This window comes from Microchirus variegatus (assembly GCF_963457635.1).
Source record: "Microchirus variegatus genome assembly, chromosome: 4".
Classification (NCBI taxonomy): Eukaryota; Metazoa; Chordata; class Actinopteri; order Pleuronectiformes; family Soleidae; genus Microchirus; species Microchirus variegatus.
This window is the reverse complement of record NC_139805.1, coordinates 14,323,261-14,343,404: the sequence shown is the minus strand read 5'-3', so window position 1 is coordinate 14,343,404 and position 20,144 is coordinate 14,323,261. Positions and strand designations below refer to the sequence as shown.

Below are 20,144 nucleotides of genomic sequence, written 5' to 3'. Positions count from 1 at the left end.
CAAGAAATTGGCTTTCATCATTTGGGTACCTTCAATTTAATGTAATCCAGACCCATTCTTTTGTCTGTTTCTTCTCATACATCTGCAAACTTAAATAGACTCTGAGCTATTTATAGAGAGATAGATGGGAGGGTGTCAAATATATTTGATCTGGTTAATCTTGTCTAGTTTGGTCTTACAATTCTGTGAGCACACTGCCATCATTATCTCCATCCACTTGACTTTGATCCAATCTCTTTCAGGCACTGAGAAAGCAACTTTGTGTGCGTTTTCTAATGCAGCCTTTAATGTCTTTGTTGGAAAAAAAAGATGATTGAATATCCTCCTCCTCTCCTGCGTCTACCACTCACTTATTCTCTAATTACTTCCATGGGGTTGTGGACAGCCTCAGCCTCCTGTATTTAGTCACAAAATTCCAACCCATCCAAGAAATTGATTTCACCCTGCAAATGAACCAAACTGTGACTCTGTTTTGACTGTGGTGTGAGGCACCTTTCATACCTGTCACTTAATATTGCACCAAAGAGAAACTGAAAAGCAGTCTATGTCTATGGCTGCAGTATAGCAACTCTGTGATGCTGTATTCAGCTCCAGTGTCTGGAGTTAAATGCTAAAATGCTTGTGATAATGATTGTTAAATTGATGGCCATTGCAGGGATGTTTGTAAACATGTTCAAATCTCAGACACCATGTTCAGCTGAGTTTTGCTAAGTAGCACTAAACACAACAGATGAAGCTTGTGACAATTTGTCCAACATTAATCAAGACATTACAAAAAACTTGGTGCTTGAGGAGAGCTCTGGGGCTTACAGAAGATGAATACAAGATAGGCTTTCAGTGCTTTCAATCATAGGTCAAGTGTAGGGTTAGGGTTCTGATGGGATGTTGGACTTGCCTACCTCTACCCTGATTAGTATAGTGTCATAGTGCCTCTGCGGAGGCCCTGACACCCAACCTCCATATTGTCACACACCCTGTCTCTCATTTGTTGGTCCAGAGCAAGGTTTTGCTCTGTAAGCACAGCAGGTCTGGCTGTCAGTGAGCTTATTTTATGAAGATGTACTGCCATGCTGTGAGACTCTGGTGCTGTTTAGATGCAGTCATTCACACATCAAAAGGATCTGACAAGGTCACAATGAATTGAAATTAATTTGAATGTTCATGGAAGATTTGCCATCATCTTGTTAGACAGTAAAATATATGATTTGTTTTCATGAGATTTTTTACATGAGAATTGCATATTTTATTTCTAATTCCTTAAAAATATGCAAGAAAAAAAAACCCCCAGTAGCTTGAAAATCACAAGTTGTGGTATTACATTACATGTACTTTCTGAAGTGAATAGTTCCATTAGCCCAGTTTGTTTCACAGGGTTTGTTTGGTGAGACTCCGTAATCAGTAAAACTAAGCGAGCAAGCTTTTTGGACTTTGAGCACACAGAGAGATCCAAGTGATTAAGTAAGCATTTAAAAAGCAATTAGGTAAACTAAAACATTGGCAACACACAATTATACCCTAGAGTGACCACACCAGCATCTCTTCTCCACTTTAATTTTTCTGTGTAACACATCCTTAACACATGACCCTTGAAAAACGACACTTCTTACAACCAACATGAAGCAGGACATTGTTATTCAGTAAACTGATGAATTGCAGGTGCTGTCAGACAAGGCACTCGTTTTTAGAAGGAACCACTATGCATTACAGAAGAAAGCCCCTTTAATTTATTCTGTATCTCACAATAACATGCCCAGTTTTCTTTGCAGATTTGTACAATACTGAATGTGTATTTTTATGTGGAGAGTAATTTAGAGTAAAATCCTGGCTCTCTATCGGGTTAGAAACGTTGTAGAGTTATAGTTTACATCAAGAAAAAGCCCATTAAGAAAAACTGTAGAATGCCAAAACTTCACACTGTGACACAAATTGAATGTAAATGCATTAATCCACCAAGGCCATTAAATATCCACTAATCAAATGGTGGTTGCTGATGTTTTTAAAGCATTTACTGGACAAGTTCATCAAGATCGGTTTAATGGGAGTGTTCAGCTGAGTGAAGTGCATGTCAACTGTCACCTGTCACCTGTTATAGATTTACAGTTTTTAATACAGGTTTCCTGATGTAAACATTCTTGTAAAATGATAAAGATTTGCTTCTCTATCAATGGCTTTGTTAAGTTCTGGCGTTAATCAATGTTTCAAGTCATCCAATCTCAATTGTGGCGGCCTGTAAGGTGGCAACTCAAACAAAGGGAATCCTTTCTAAACACAATGGAGCATCTCAGGTACTCCTTCTCCCAGTGGACACTGCGGTTTCCCTACCGTGAGAGCAGAAGCCTCAGCTCCCATTGGCCACCTCCACAGCAGCATAAACACCATGTGTCTGCTCCATGAGATTCGACAATCGCATGCAGAGTGATGTTTAATTGTTTTAAAATCTTTAATAAAGCCACAGACTGACCAGGCGCTTGCCTTTGCCTGTCTGTGTGGTTTGATACTTTGCTCTTTTGTTCCTGACCTTAGAGATACTGAGGGCAAATTTCCCTTGATTATTGCCATTTATTTTCATAATTCTCTTTTACTCTGCTGACTGCGTTTCATTTGTTGTTGCCCCAGTGGCTCATGAAGCAGATTTAGGCAATGAGGGCCTTCACATCTTTTCCTTGGTACCTTTTGTTTCACTCACACCAACTGGGACCAAGACTCTGCAAGTTTTATTCATCATCAAAATCAAACAATGTGGTGCAGTCCATTTACATCACATATGACTGAGCTAATCTATTATAGTCTCACAGCATTGGCAAACACACAAGAACCAACTGAACACATGTCCTCCTTGCCAGAGTATGCTGGATGTGAGTGTACAGTAAAATCCACAGAGGTGTTGATATAAGCGTCACATTAATATGCCGTGTCACTGAGCTGCCTCATATAATGAAGCGATGTCATCTTGTTTTTCCAAGTACCTTGTCTTTAGTTTCTATTACAAAGGAGCTACGTGACAGGAAATGCATGGTTAAATGTCAACAGATGTCCTTTAATCAATATTGGCAGTCGGATTATCGATCTGTAATTATTATGTGTTTGCTAAGATCAGTGTCAGAACAATGGTTTTTTCCTTTTTTTTTTTGCAGGAAGAATATTTACTCTGAGGGCATCATGCAGAGATTCTTCATCCACAAGTTTATAGTAACAGTTTTTTTGTGTTTGGCAAATGTCTGTTCCCATTTTTCAACTAACTTACTATTTTTAGTTGTCATAGAGTTGTTGTTGTTGATTGACATGGCTGGATACTTGCAGGAGCCAGTATTGATTTAATTTAGTTTAGATTTGGTTTAAATGATTAACTTAGGATTACATGTACTATGTGAACAGTTAAAGGGGTTAAGTGTCGGCCTGAAGCGGTTGCTCTTAAAGGGAAATCAATGTGGTATCGTGGAGCTAATTTGATAAAGGGCACTGTGGAAAATGGAAATATAACCTGGACGTATTGCAAAACCTTCACATGACTCTTCCGTGCCTTGGTGATTGAGGGATAGAAACAGTACATACCAATCAAGCCCTTTGTAACCTGTCTACTAACGCTGAGTGGTTTTGAAATTAAGTTTAAGTTTGCCACTACAATACTTTTGTGTTGTTCACATGCAGTGTCAAAAATGTATGCTCCCATTCAATTTTGGTAAGAATATACTCACTGATGATGTCACAAAACATGATAAAACTTTCAAGAAATCCCTATCTTATAATGGGCAAAACTATAAAATATATATATATATATATATCGCAAAATATGTCAAAACCAATTTGATTTGTGGCTGTAACCAAAAATTGAGACATTTGTGACACTGACACACCCAAAAAAAACAGGCAATGATGAGACAATGGCATCACTTTTTTTGTGCCGGCGCCTCTACTGAAATAATTTGTGCATGCAAACGAGGTTACGTATGAACAGCCCATCAAATCCACACAACAATCACTGCAATAACAGACTGGAAACAGCATATGACCAACCAATCAGAGTTAACGGTCACCTTTATCAATTGTTTGGCCACTCAAGTGGACTCACGCAGTCAGTTCTGATGAGCGGCAGCAGCTGTTGATGAAGCTTTCCACATGTAAATGTCACATTTCCAGTGCAAATCACCATGTTGAAGAGTTCATCATCAAAAGGGAAATTTCTTGACTCGTCATCCCAGAATAGGCTGATGGTCGTGTGTGTGTGTTCGTCTGTGGGGTGGGGAGGAGGGTGCTCTTCACACAAGATTAGATGTGGGCAGCAATGCTGATTACACAAGGGGCTGTGAGGCAGACATAATCAACGTCACACAGCTTAGTTTGTTTCGTACCCTCTGCCATACTGGAGAGTTTCCATCTCTCCAGTCTGGTTGACTGGAGAGATGGAAAACTTTGCGCAGCAAATGAACGCGAAGAGGAACAAACTGTTATCATGAACATGCTGTGAGGAGGCAACCATCTTGTCTGTGATGGCTCCAGTATGTGCATTTGCTTTTAGCGTCTGTTATTGGAGTTAAAGCTGTTGGCCATAAGAGTCAACAGCGCAATGAAAATCCCTAACATTATCTTGCTCTTCAAAGTGTGAACACTTCCTCCGTGGTTCACAATAGACTGCTTTAGAAACCTGCTGTTTTTTTTTTTTTTTTTTGAATGGATGTCTTCCTGAATGACTCTGAGTTTTTAATTAGAATAATATATATATAAATATATATCCCAGCTGTGAGACACTGATATGAGGAGCAATGCGTTGGTTTGGATTTAGATGTTGTGGTCAGACGGATGGATTTCAGTTAATATAATGAGAAATAAGCAGTGATTTAAAAAAAAAAAAATATTTAATGGATTTGTGCTCAGAATGTGAGAGAGTGGCCTCTTCTGATTTATAAATGTCACAAAACCAATAACTTGCTTTTAATATGATGTTACATAATAACACTAACCCTTACCCCATAATAACTAACTATAATTATAAAATAATAGCAAATGTGCTTTCTGAATTATTATTTCATTGAAAATAAATAAATAAATAGAAAAAACTATACTACTACTAGTGTACAATGTACCAAGTAATAAACCTGGGGTCAAGACTCATTCCCATAGTAACACTAATTTTTTATTACAATTGATTGGTTTATTAATATACAATATTGACAGATTATCGTCACAAATGAATCTAATGTTTTTTTTATGTTGTATACCCAGCTTGTGCAAAGTAGTTTGTTGAGATTTTAAGCTGCTGTTTATGTCAAGTCCACTTGTTATTCTCAATAACAACATAAAATGATCTCCCCCTTATTTTGTCTATTTCTTTCTCTCTCTCCGCACCATTGCTAAAGCTGTGATTGACCTTTTCTGTTGCAGCCTGTCTGACCGCCCTGGGGTACGTGATAGCTGGAGGATAGGCTTTAATTGACGTGATAGCATTCCTAAGGTTGGACAAGGTGGGGTAGAGGAGTAGGTGGAGAGATGTCACAAGTTGAAAGGTTACATGCTTTGCTCAGGGTTGGAAATGTATCTTTATGAGTTCAGTTGACAATGATGTGATGGGGACAGCTGGATAACTCTATAACTCAAAGAATTTTCTTTTTACGGTCATCATCGCAACAGGATAATGTAATGATTAACTTTGTTTTTGAGACACGAGACAAATACAGCTGTGAAGTAGTAGTTGCACAGTCGATTGAGAAAAGTCATTTTGTCTTGAGAAGAACCACGTTGCTTTGCTTGACTGCACCCAATTGAGCCTTTTCTGTGACCTGATCACTTGACTGAACACAGTCTTTAAAACAACAATGTCAGACTGACTGCAGGTCTGTGGCCCTCACTCACACAGTCTGCTCTTAAAAGCTCCCTCATCTTCACTGACAATAGGATCATTCCTACCTTTTGTCTGTCTGTCATCCATCCATCCACTCAATCATCTTGTCATTCATCCATCCACCCGTCTGTCCATCCATCCATCACTATCAATCCATCCATCCATCCATCCACCCAACCGTCTGTCCACCCATCCATCCACCCAACCATCTATCCATTGACCCATCTGTCCATCCAGCCATCCATCCACCCATCTGTCTGTCCATCCATCATCCAATCACCCGTCTGTCTGTCCATCCATCCATCCACCCGTCCATCCATCCATCCATCCATCCATCCACCCAACCATCTGTCCATCCAGCCATCCATCCACCCATCTGTCATCCATCCATCCATCTGTCCATCCATCCATCTGTCCATCCATCCATCTGTCGTCCATCCATCCATCTGTCATCCACCATCCACCCAACCGTCTGTCCATCCATCCATCCATCCATCCATCCATCCACCCGTCTGTCTGTCCATCCATCTGTCATCCAGCCATCCATCCATCCACCCACCCATCTGTCAGCCATCCATCCATCTGTCATCCAGCCATCCATCCATCCACCCACCCATCTGTCATCCACCCAACCATCTGTCCATCCATCATCCATCCACCTGTCTGTATTTCCATCCATCCATCCATCCACCTGTCTGTCCATCCACCCAACCGTCTGTCCATCCATCCACCCGTCTGTCCATCCATCCACCCGTCTGTCCACACATCCGCCTATCCATCGCCCACCCATCCATCCGTTCATCCACCTACCTAAAGGCTTCCATGTGCAGCATACATTGTGCATCAGTGTTTTCAAAACTTTCATTACGAGTTCCCTTTTGTTAAAGAAATGAAGAGATCTTATCTTGTATCATGCTGTTAGTCGTCCATTTATTCCTCATATTTAGGTACATGTAAAAAAGATGGTGCTATAAAGGACACACAATCAATAATCCATTAAGAAAGATGCAGTAAATGTGCAGCTTCATACATGGAATAAGAGAAAGCTACTATTACTTTCAACACCTGACTAGGTTGTGTTTTCCCATTCATTAATTTTAAGTAAATACATTCTTACATGCATCATGTAATTCAATTAGTTTTATCAGTGCTTCATTCAGACACAACTTCTTTGTCCATACCACAAAAAAAATTAATACTTGAGCCCATGACAGTCATCTACAGAGGTGAATGCACAGTAATAGTTCATTTCTTTTGAATAAAACGGTTCACACAAATGCCCTTTAAAATCTGCTGTGTGCAGAGTGTTTTTGTTCATTCTGATGACAAGTTGAAAAGGTTAACTGGAAGTTACAACGTTAGTGTCCGTGTTGTCATTGTACAACAAAATGTCATAAGGAAAACTGTCAGGAAATGTGTAACTACAGTAAATTACTCTTTTATAGATATACCTTTGGATTAGCTGGAACATCCATGTTGTTAATGATAAAATTACGATTTAAATCATATTAATGTCTCAGTAAAACTGTGTGTGTGTTTGAGCGACAGAGGGAATGTGGTGTATCAAATGACGCAGGCCGATTTAAATGTAAAAGTTAATAGGATTAAGCACTGTAACGGCTCACATCCTTATAACACTGTACGTATACACACACACACACACGTGCGCGTGCTCACACACATTAATCACTTAATGGAGCATCTTTGTACTTTGACAGCTGCTTCTCTTTCTGCAGATTCAAGGGCTGCAGAGAATTGTAGAAGTCCAATGATGACAGATCGGCTTTCTTCTAACTTTTGGATTAAATGGGATATGTGAAAGTAGATAATGTTAAAATAGAGTAAAGTTTCAACTGGCACTGCTGTCAGCGTGAACCTTAACAAGATCCAGAGTGTCCACCAGCAAGACAATGGTTGTGGGATTGTGGCCGAGGGAAATAATACTTGTATTTATAATAAATACAAGTATTTAAATTAAAATCAGCACATTTTAATTGAATAATTCATATTCCACAAGAGGAGCAGAATGCTTTAGCTTTAGTCTGAGCCCTTTTTGATTTACCACAAAGAATTTAGATTATCTTTTTTATTTGTATATATTTTTGTCTACTGAAAATGAACCTGAATGAACTAAATAAATAACCTGAATTAATAGTTTTCTAACAAGACACTAACTGCCACTGGATTACAACATCACTGCATAAAAACACTGGTAATTAGTTGAAGTCAGAGTAATTGTCTTGAGCTGCAAATTTCTCTGGTGGTATTTTACAATGCATTTAGATCTTCCCATCATCGCATGTGGATTTAGAATATCTTGTTTACTTTACCTGACAAGATTCTGTAACAGTCTATGCACTGTGTCCTTTAGGGAATAAGGTCAGTTGTGATGACAGCTGAAGGAACACATTAAAATCACATCAGTCAGTCAATCACTCAGAATCTGCAAACATTTAGTGGTATTTTTTTTGGCTTATACATTCCTGAAGCCAGCGACTGATATATAGACCTTTTCCCTTTGATGCAGACATGCACTCCCATCGTCTCTGTCAGTGACAGATTACACTGAGAGAGGAATGAATTGGAGAGTACAATGGGGCAACATTTTTCTTGCTTGTGGGAATGAAAAGGGACCTTTTAGTGACACGGGTCCTTTGTTTTGCCTTCATGTCTACGTTCTTCATTTTCCATCACTTTCTCTGTGCATACGTTTGAAACCCAGAAGACACTGACCAAGTCAAATATTAAAGCTAAAAATGAATATAAAACTTTAAATTAAATGATTATTAAGAGCTTATTTATCTCACTAGTAGAGGGTTTCTATGACAGTCTCTCTCTACTTCTCTTCATCTATCACACTACTCAATAATTCGAAACAAAACTGAAAATTTAAATCTTATTTAATAATATTTCATGACCTTATCCTCCACGTGAGGGTCGGGTTGCTGGGGCCAATCTCAAATGACATTGGGTGAAAGGTACACGCTGGAGAGATCACCAGTCCATCACAGGGAGACGAACAACTATCCACTCTCACACCTGCGGTCATATTAGAGTGTCCAATTTGCCTTATCCCCAAATCTGCATGTATTTGGACTGTGGGAGGAAACTAGAGAACCAGGGAGAACATGCACACTGTTTTTTTTTTTTTTAGATCTGATTAAAAAAAAGTTACACATAGATGTCAGAGTACGTGATTTTGAAGGAAACACTGACCTCAGGCATCCTCATATAACTATCATCATTCACTTAGATGCCAAGCAGCAATATTCATTTCCTGCATCTGTGGAGTGAAACTGGGGGAGTGTGGCCTTTTGACCTCGCCCGTGGCACAATGCTGCAGCCTCTGTCATGAGGAGAAATAAGAATCGCATGTCCGAGCAGAGCCTCATTATCTGCACTCGTGTGAACGTAGCTGTGCGCTCAGGGGCATACAAATGCACAAAAGGCACACACTGGCATGCGGGTACATTGTGTGTAATTACAAAAAAACCAAAAAAAAAACCCAAACACATATTGTAAGCTTTTCACCTACACACAGATACAAGCACAATGTGCCAGGCGGCGTCAGATTTGTGCCTGTGGTCGTGCTCCAGGTGAGCAGTCGGCGCTGCTCTTTTAATGAAGCCTCCCTGCTTTAAATCTTCTCAGCTGGTTTACCCTTGAACTCTGTGTACGTCCCATCTGCATAGCCAGCTCCCCTCTCGGCTCCACTGTGGAGCTCAGCCCTCAAATTCTGCCAGGGAATTCATTAGCCACGTGTCTCATATGTATTTATAGAAATGCACAGCAATTTATACTCGCTGGCTTCCTACAGAAGAATACATTTATAGAGAGCAGACTGTGAAATACTCTTAGACTGTGTTTGAGATACTTGAAGTACTGAAGGAAAGTAGTGTAATTTGACCTCTCCTCTGCTTTGTCTGTGTACAGAGGAGCACTTAGAGGAGGGACTGCAGTGAATCCATCAAAGAAAACCAAAATCCCATTCACTATTTTTGTCTGTCTGACAAAACCAGGTCTGTTGAAATTGCTATATTTCTCAGCTGCACTATTATTATCCACACTCTCACACATTTTTCAGCCAGTGTGTACAAATAACATCAAAGATTCCTATTACTGCTGAGACACAATCACACAAATGATTGGTTTGTGTGGCAAAAAGGCCTTAAAATTAATTTTAAGCTATTTATATGGGCCTCCGTTTTCATTCCATTATTTTGACTTCCGCAGATTAAGTGTTGGGTGTAGAGCTCGGCTGCAATTGTCATTTTGTGGTGAGCGTGACAAGGATGTAATTGGCATTTGTGGGGACACCCTAATTGATGTATTAATATGCTGACCTTGCTTTATGCAGAACGCTCAACTGCAATTATCTGACATGATCTGGAGAAGAGCTCTTGTGTTGGGTCGGGGGGTAAAGACAGAGTTTCTACTGTACAAGTTCACGTCTAGAGGCAGGATGTCAGGAGTCGGCAAATCAAAATGATGAGTTTCTCTGGTGCTCGAGGCGTGAAAATGGATTCTCTCAGCAAAACACGGATGAGAATAAAACACGTAATGAAGATGAGAGCAGTGTTTCAAACTTCACTTCTTGAAGTGTGAGCTTGAAGAAGAATGATCGAGCAGAGGGAAATTCGTGAATGTGACTTTGTTCAATGCTAATTTACTGACATAAGTTGTTATAAAATAGTTTTTTATCAGCTTGGAAATGTTGGGTGTTGTGTAAGGAAAACACAGAGACACAAAGGTTATAGGCAGTGCTGTATGAACAAATTTGACAGTAGTAGACTATATCAAACATCTGCTGTTCTGGGCACATCCACGTCACATTGAGATGAAAATATCAGAACCTTTTTGGAGAAGCAAGTGCTTTACTGAATGTGTCCTTTGATACTGCAACTGGTCTTTGTTGGCTGTGAAATAGGTTTTGAACCTCTACCATCCAGACAAAGGTCATGAATAATTTGTTGAAGGAGAAGAGTCACACAGACTTGATGACTTTGCACACATTCATTGAGGAGCAAAGCTGCTGTGAGGGGAAAATGCTGTGCTGATCATCTATTGTCTTTGATTTCGATTAGATTTTTCATGGTAGAATGAGTTGTGGTTGAGGCTTGAGGCTGTGCCGACAGCGGGGGAATGGGTATGTGTGATAGAAACATATATGTGCTGTGTGAATGAGTGATTGAGTGAATGGCAAAACTGTAGTGTAGTGTGGTCATCAAGAGTAGAGAAGTGCTATATATACTTAATTTAATGTGTTCATTAATTTGGTCTCAGCAGCTCCCAGGTTTTGGTTGCTTGGCAATAACAGGAATACTTCTGCTAAAAGAAACCCCCCTGGCTTCTTCCACATGGTTTTTCTTGCCACATAATCAGCATTTGTGGGACATCATTTGACTTTTGACTTGTTTGATAAAGCTTGACTAACGGACATTTGTTGATGTTTAGAAGTTACCCACTGTAGTTTTAAGAGCAGTAAATTATGTGCAGAGATCTATTTAGATAAAATATAAAATAATTGTAGCCATATTATTTGTACATTTTGTACATTCAGAGAGAGGGAGGAGGAACTAAGTGAATACTGGGCAGTGCCCTTAAATGTACAAAGTTTAAATCAGGCTTACATCTGCTGTAGTGAAGTGCATATTTGTTTATCAACAGCTCTCGTCCATGATAGCTCATACCTCCCCAGAGGACCTAACACATGCTCTCTCCACTCCAGTGCAGAGACGCCTGGTTTCTGGAGCAAATTAATTCCCAGTTGGAGAATGACTGTTATGAATGGGTTGGGCGGGAGAGATAGATGGGCTACCCATTCTTCTTCAAAGCCCTCTGCTCCTAGTAACAAAGATGCTGGGGCTTGTCCTACATTTGAGGGAGGAAATATGTGGCTTTATGCACTTGCTCTTGGGACTCTCCATGTGGGGCTGCAAGGGCTGCTGTGTTAACAGACTTGGAGCAGAGAGACACCCAGAGGAAAATTACCAACAAACAGAAAGATGCACAGCTGTGAAGTTGTGGTTTTGGGGTGTGACTTAGTGATCCTATCCTTTTTTATTATATATATATATATATATATATATAATAACCCTAACCCGTACCACATGTATGTGGCAAATGTTTTGTAAAAGTGCTAAAGTTGATAAAAGTGTAAAAGGTACACAATGTTTTTTAACAAACCCTAAAAGAAGACTGAAAAAGAGTGCTTCATCAGTTTGTCCTTTCACACAAATGCCACCTGGGGAAGGAGAGTGTGACATTTTCTCCTTCATTCATTGGTGATTTGTCTTGTTGGTATAGTGAGAACAGTTTATTTTGAAATTGGACAATATTTCAAAAATGTGGCACATCATTTAGAGGTGTGCATGAAATAAAACAAGATTAAAACCTTAATATTTAATATTTACAAGTTCAATGCAATACTTTTATGACATTATGTTCCATTGTACCTGGTCACAACAAGGGTCTTTCTGCATGAGTTTGTTTTCCCACATGTGTGTGCATGGGTTTTCTCTGGGTACTTGGATTTCTTCCCACAGTCCAAAAACATGCAATATGGGGATTAGGTCAATTGGACACTTTAATCTGACCGTTGTGTGAGTGTAAGAGTGAAAGAGTGAATGGTTGTTTGTCTCTGGTGCTGGGATCCTCATGTGGAGGATAAAGCCGTAGAAGAAGGATGTTCCATTTGTGACATCATGTTTTCATATTGAAACACAAATGTTCTTTAAAATTTCACAAGGTTTTTCAATCACAAATATAATCACAAAATATAAATTTGTCAACACATTCAGTCATTAACAAAGTGTTCCTTGTTTAGAGGAATGTAAAGGACAGAAATCGGCTATTAATGTTTAATTCTATGCATTAACATAGATTGTTGGGTGCTATGCAAATGTTTGTGTTCCTGAAAGCTCCGGGCTGTTTGTCAGTCAAATTGATGAATGGTAGTCAGAGAAAATCTATAATCTTGGGTCAAAATTGTAATGATCAATAATAGAAGGGAGTCATTTTTTCATAATATTAATGCTTTGGGTTTATGAACTCCTGTTTTAAATCGTAAAAAAAAAAAGTATGTGTTTTCAGTCTAAAAGGTGGAACACTCTGACAGGACATGAATCCTCAGGAAAACTAATCTCCTCATGTCAATCCAATCGTGGTGCCGGATTTTGTCAGTGTTAAATCAGGATATTAATCATGGATGAATCAGATCATGTGCACACCGTCACAGACCCCTGCTGTCAAACTTTGACAAAATTAACTGCTGCACTACAGCATCTGCAACATGTGTATTCATTTAAGAGCGGTAAAGGAAATGTCCTCAAGCAAAGATCTGGAACAATATCATTTCTAAATACTGTTCTGAGTCAGTGCTGTATGTATTTAAATACTATTAAATACATATTGTTATACATATGTCAAGAACCAAATAAAGTACAATCAAATAACATTTTAACTATACATTCTGTCAGTTTTTACATTGAACTGGAAGCAAAAAGCAACTCCAAAACTCTATAACACTATCTTTCATTTTCATTTCATGTTAAGTTAAACATAAAACAGGCCTACATAACAGTTAAGCATGTTATTTTAAAATAAAGTCTAAGTATATTTAAGATCCAGGGACATACATTTATACAGTAAATATGTTTGCAATTAAATGGCTGCTTGCATTTAAGCACCATAGTACATTTTCTTAGTTTTCACCAACATTATTCACTCACACACTAGTCCCTTATGCTCATAGTGTTTCTCAAAGTAAAGTGATAGGTGTTCAGATTGCACAGATGACAGGGAATGACAAATTTACCAATTGTCAATTTGATAATGTTACAATGGTTACTGTGTTTGCATCTTTTACTTCGGTCTCAGTTTAAATCCATTGTGTAGATCAACGGTTCTCAAACTCTTTATACAAACAAAGTACCACCTGAGGAAAATACTGAGCTCTCATAGTAACCATTATCGCGTTAAACGTTGTAATACAGTGGTGTGAAAAAGCAGAGCAAAGTCTCTGGATTTTTCTCTCTATCTCTCTCATCATCCTCCTCTTCCTCACATATACTTCAGACGCTGGTTTAGTAAAATCAGATTAATCGAGCGAGAGTTATACCAGAGGAAGCTTGTGTACCACTGGTGCCACATGTACCACAGTTTTAAGAACCATGGGTTTAGATGATTTGTGCTCTCCCAAGTTTTAAGAGTAAGGATTGCTACAAACATGATCAGTTATACTACTGTCTGGAAGAGGAATGTACACCGTAGTGCTCTAACAGAACAGGCGAATAAGAAACAAGCGTATCTTATGTTGCCACTGATGCCCATCGGAGCTGAAGTTAATGCAAACCCACATGCATTGCAGAGTCATTTGACCCGGGACTGAATGCCAATGAAACACATTCCCACATATTTTGACCAGTGGGAAGGGGCATTAGTCTCCCTCTAGTCTGCTTTATGAGCTCCGCAAGCTTTTTAGGGGTCTCTGTCCAGTCTTAACTAGCCAACAGGGAGAAGGAGGGAGATTTCCTTTATGCCTCCCCACTGCCACCACTGGGGCTGGATGCCAGCCATCTGAATGAGCACAGCGACACATTCAAAATCGTTGTTAGGAGACATAAAATAGGTTTTACTGTGTGTTTTTAACATGCGTGTGTATTCATACGTACAGTCTGCAAGTCCTATGATTGGGAGAAGCTCATATCATTTACTGACACATCAACAGTTTGATAAGGAACACTTTGATGGGGACATGAATAAGCAGGAAGAACAATCTCATTCTTTCAATCTCATCACAGCTCTGTATTTTATCTGTGCAAAGGATTAGATTCTCAAAGTGAATGACGCACGTTGGAAATGCCATCCCACCTTCATTTTAGAGCATGCATAGCAACTGATTGAAAGTAACATTTTGTTCCAGTTGTTTTTTTTTTTGAAAATGCAAATTACCCATGACTCTGTTAGGACAGTATATGGAATAAAAGGTTATCAGAGCAGAAGATGACATTTTACCTCATCGCTACCCAAATTTCACCACGCAACTTTTGCTGTATTACTCTCGAGCAATGGTCTGCTTCTATCTCATTGAACTCTTCTCCTTTGTTTACATTTAACAACCTGTCCATTTCTCATAATAATTCCTGAAACTGTGACTGTTACTGTTTAGTTTTTGAGCCCAATGTGTCTGTTAGACATTTAGTTTCTTGCTCAGCCACACATTTTCCACAAAGAGTGAGAGCAATAACTGTCTGTGGAGCCTTTGTTCCAGCCGGATACCACCTGATTTCACTCATTACCCTGGCTCCTGAAATAGGCAAGCCTATTAAATTGTTCTTAATCAAGACCATGGCTCATTGAATCAAGGGGAGTTTAGAGCAGTCTCTGTGGGACAAAAAAAGCTTTCAGCACCTTTGTTATGTCCTACGCTGACCACGGAGAAGTCTCGATAAAACCTTATAGTGGAAGATTGGAGCGGGAGCTAGAGATGGAGCTTTCGTGGACTAAAACATCCATGGGTGACTGTGCAGCAATGATTAATGATTCTTTGTATTGCTCTTTTTTGTAAAGGTGCAGGCTCATAAAGGCACCTGGGAGTGGTTTTACTGTGTCAAATGATGGCTGTTGGTAGTTTTTAATGGAAGTTGGCATCCAGATAGTTGCATTAATCCCTTCTTCTGGATTTAATCTCCCATTACTTCTTCTCTTTCCTTCTTGTGCAGAGAACTGTCTCAGATGTTTGTGGATTATTATGCGACACCTGTGGAGATTTCCTCCATTAAACATAACTTCTAGCAGTGATTGGAAATGCACATCCTTAATGACAATTAAAAGTCAGGAGGTTGATCACTCGTTGTGACGCCCATCTGTGATTAACTAACAGCTAAGTTAACATTTTCGAGGCAAAACAACATAACACATTAGTTTCCTGATGGATTTAAACAAAGCTGTGTTTCCAGTGCCCTTTGCTTGACCATGCTGTAATTGCATCAAACAGTCTGATGCACTTCTAGGCTGCATATATTTTAATTAAATTGTGCTTTTAAGGTTTGATTTAGAATTTTCCTCTCATAGCTTGGAGGGATATTTGAATTTTGGACAAAATGTGATAGACCTAGTCAGCATCATCCAGCCTAAATGATTGTAGGTTAGACTATGCTGCTTCTCATGGGAATGTGGAGTAGAAATCAAAATGCCCCAGATTGTCACACATTTCCATATCACAACAAAGAGAGGAGGAAAGCCTAAATGCAAGTAGAGAACAGATCGCTGAGCAACTCAGCAATTTCTAATATTGTGTCAGTAACCTACTTCCTCTTGCAGAGCGATGGATGACAACTTCTAAAATAATCCTTCGCCCAGTGAAAGAATCCGCATGAACAAATCGGGAGCTTAATGAAAATATGGAATGAATGACTGAGATCTTAAGAGACTTGATCTACTTCTGATCAGCGATAGCATCCATCCAAGATCGTTTCCCTTGGGAGGGGGGGAATACACGCGGGGTATGGTAATCAAATTATGTAATCATGTTGTGCTTTACAGAGCAAATATCCAAAGGCTCTGGAGCATCACTTTCATTAAGCCACGGTGTCTTTTATACTCATAGTGCAAGTGCTTCCATAATTAGGTTGACTCTAAACATAAATATCAAAGAAGGAAAAGCACTTCAACAATTACCCTGTAATAATGTCAGCTTGTTTTGGAGAGGTTTGATCTATATGATATAGCATAGATGGAGACAACCTCAAGGTCTTCCTTATGTGTAATAGATCAAAGCAGGAATATACTGACGGAAACAATATCTGTCCTGCAGATGAGCAGCCATGCTGAATCAGCTCACCTCACGGCATCTTCGGTTGCACCCGCACAAAAAGAGCGATGAGGCTGACATCCGCACCTCCAAATTGCTTTACTGTAACTGCATCAATCTTTTTTTCCAACACTTAATACAGTAACGTGAACATCTGCACGCTTTACTGGAACAACATGCAGTGTGTTTCATGTATAACTACTGTAGGACGCTGCCATCACATCAAGATGTACTCGCCAAGAGATAAATGACAAAGTCAATGTTGTACAATGGTGTAACAAAGATGGATTAACCAATGTATTTATATTATGACTAATGTAACATCATAAAAGGTACAGTATGAGCTTTGTTTTTTGCTTTTTTTTAAATGAACTCTGGACTCTCAGAACATTCTGTATCTTAACTAAAACGCATGCTTGACATTTCACCCTAAAAAACCTCATCCTTTTATCGTCCTCTCTAATAGCAATTTATGCAACAACATTTAAATCATTATAAAACACAGTAGAGACACAAATCCGAGCTTTTTATTAATGCGAGTGTATGAGTGTAGTTGTTATGCAGCGACAAACCCCACCCGTTCTCAACTCGAGCAATGCATCATGTTTTCAATTTATATCTGACAAAGGTCTGGCTGTGTGTTATTGGATATATAATTCCCCAGATCAGAAAGTCCTGACTTCTCATACCCCCCCCCCCCCCCCCCACCCTCCACAGACACACACACTTGAAGGAGAAAGTGTTGTCAACATCAAGATGAACGGAGCATTTACACAAGCCAGCATCACAGCAAAAGATGCATTACTGATTACTGTCAGACAGTGCAGCTGCTTGGCATTCACAGGACACGATAACTTAGCCCCCATATAAAAGCAGTGTCTTCTATCATTTAAAGCACAGTGAGATGACAGGCATGCATGTGATGGGAGACATTCAAAAGTGTCAGATAGTCGAAAAACATCAGGGGATGAAACATTACACGCACAAGTTTATTACATATATATGTCATTTAAATACCTTCTCATTTATCCCTAAATATCACTACTGATGTAGTTCAGAACTGCCAACTGCCTAATCCTGCATTTTCAATGAATACTGCAGCTTAGCATGTTAAAGTTTGGTATTTAATGCTGCAGAAGTGTGTTCTTTCGTTACATAACCAGCTGTCTGGAGGTGATGTGCATCTGTCAATCAACAGTATTGATTTCAGTCCGTGCAACTAAACAGAGACAATGTTCTCATTAACCACTGAGGGGGGATTACTGCTTTGCACAGTAGGCTGCACTAAAGCTGACAAACAGAACGTGTCCTCCGTCAGGATTCATCTGTTTTGTCATTAAGAGGAGCCTCTCTACTCGTGCTGCAGCACAAAGTTCGTGTTTGCTATATATTTCGATGGGGGGAATTGACGTCAGATTGCATGGTGTCACACGTGCGTGTTCGTCAAAGTGGTGAACAGTTGCAGAACTGAGGAGCTCGCATCCTGTTTACGTTTGACATGCAACTGCACGTGCTTTCACAGTATCTATCTCTGCTCTCTCGCTTCTGGTCTCTTGAAGCACTTTTAACTTTAAGAGTGTGTCATTTCTGCTGCAGCTGACCACATTACCCAGTAAAAACATTAAAAACACCATACATGTACTTATGTGCCTACTCTGGTTCGCATCACTTCATCTGTCCCGTCACAGTATACTTCGCTATCACGGTAAATAAACATCGAGAAGACCCCGCCTTCTTACCTGTGAATGCCCCTGGTACATATTGAGCACAGTCAGTCAGTCGCGGATCTCTCCGTCTGTGGATGTTGGGACTTGTTCCAGACTTGCAGAGACACAGTCACAGTCAGACTGGAGGAGCTGTCCTCTCCGCAGGTGCTGAAGCGCTGCACATCCAGGGTTCCTCCAGGCGCGGTGACACTGAGGCGCGCCGGGTTTTTGCAGGTTCGCCTGGGTTTTTACGAGACTCAGCGTTTTTAAGTCTTCATTCTGAACACACTGCCGTTTTCCACCTTGTTTCCCTTCCTCGCGCTACTCCTCCTCTCTTTCTTTCTCGCTCTCTCGGCTGTGGTTGAAATGTTTTGACGCTCCTCTGGCTTCTTTCTCTTCAGTGAGTGCGCTCCTCTTCCCTGTTCACCAACTACTACCTCTAACTCAGCCCTCTTGTGCCTCCTCCAGTGCTGACGTGCTCCACAAGGAGGAGTATCCTTACACACACGCACGCATACACATACACACGCACAGGCACAGGTTAGTGCAGCTATTCTTCTTAGGACACTGCATTGACCTCTATTCATTTAGACAACCTAAAACAACCTAAAAAGTTTTATTCCGAACCATAACCACAACCAGTTAATGTCTAACCCCTCTTTAAGCTTAACCACAATCAAACCTTAATTTATAAATGAGGTTCTGCCTCATTAGGGTAATATTTTAGTCCCCATGAGGACTACTGGCATTTACAAGGTCAGCGTTAATGCCCGAAAAGGTCCTAAAGTCCTAAAGAAGTAACAAATACATATGCAAACTTGTGTATATATCTTAATGAGGACACATTATAGACATAATGCATTTTATCCTAAACTTAACCATCATAACTAAGTGCCTAACCCTAACCCTAAACCTAACAAAAACTTAATCTTATCTTAGCTCTAAAATCAGGCGTTAACCCCACAAAGATAGGTTTGTAAGTTTTTTTTGGACCCCACAAAGATACAAACACACAAACACGCACACTCAAATTCTAATTAAATTTGAAAGTAGAGTCAGACTCCAGCACGCACACGTCTTCACATCACATGAGCATGAATGTGTAATCATTTTTCATTCATATAAGATGTGGGGGAAGTGTGAATGTACTAAAACATGCAGAACTGTGGGTCCCTGAAGACCAGGATTGGGAAACACTGACTTAGGCTGTTTTAGTGTTGAGTTTATATATGGTTTACCAATGGTTTAGGAAACAGATAAGGGGATATTGGAAAGCTGAACTGCAGCTAAGCAGGAAACCAGACCAGGTAACCTGGTCAATAGCAAGACAGGTAAGCAGATCAGGTATGTAGTGGTTATGACTTTCTGCATTCCCTGCTGGATCCGAGGTTTGGATGGATCCAATGCTCGTTTCTTTAGTGCCAAAATATCCACTTCATTGACAAGATGTATTGATACACATTTTTGCTACAGAAATGTATTTTCCCCAGAGCATGAACTTCACTAACTTTGATGATCCCTTGACTTTTAATGAGCACTGTTATTAGGTCAAAAGTGAACTGCTGGATGATAGTAAACTGTTATGACTGTGCATCAAATAGGCATAAATGCTCTGAGCTGTGGATTTGACTCCACATGACTGAACTTTCCCCTGCTTATATTCCCAGAGTCTCTCTCTCCTGTGCTCCCTTGTTTGGCACAAATGTCCAAAAAAGACATACTAATTATCCAGTATTTAGATTTATTTTATTTATTTATTTATTTATTTATTTATTTAGTAAATGACCAC

The 20,144-nt window shown here is 39.7% G+C and overlaps 1 protein-coding gene across 1 annotated transcript in view; it reads right to left on the bottom strand.

Moving 5' to 3' along the window:
• pex5la (peroxisomal biogenesis factor 5-like a) overlaps positions 1-18,409 on the bottom strand; it is a gene marked incomplete at both ends in the record, with an annotated part of 70,279 nt that extends 51,870 nt beyond the window's left edge. Inside the window, one exon of the mRNA XM_083888444.1 lies at positions 18,389-18,409. Within this exon, the coding sequence (XP_083744570.1) occupies positions 18,389-18,409 (21 nt within the window). The remainder of the gene's footprint in view (positions 1-18,388) is intronic.
• Positions 18,410-20,144: the final 1,735 nt, after the last annotated feature.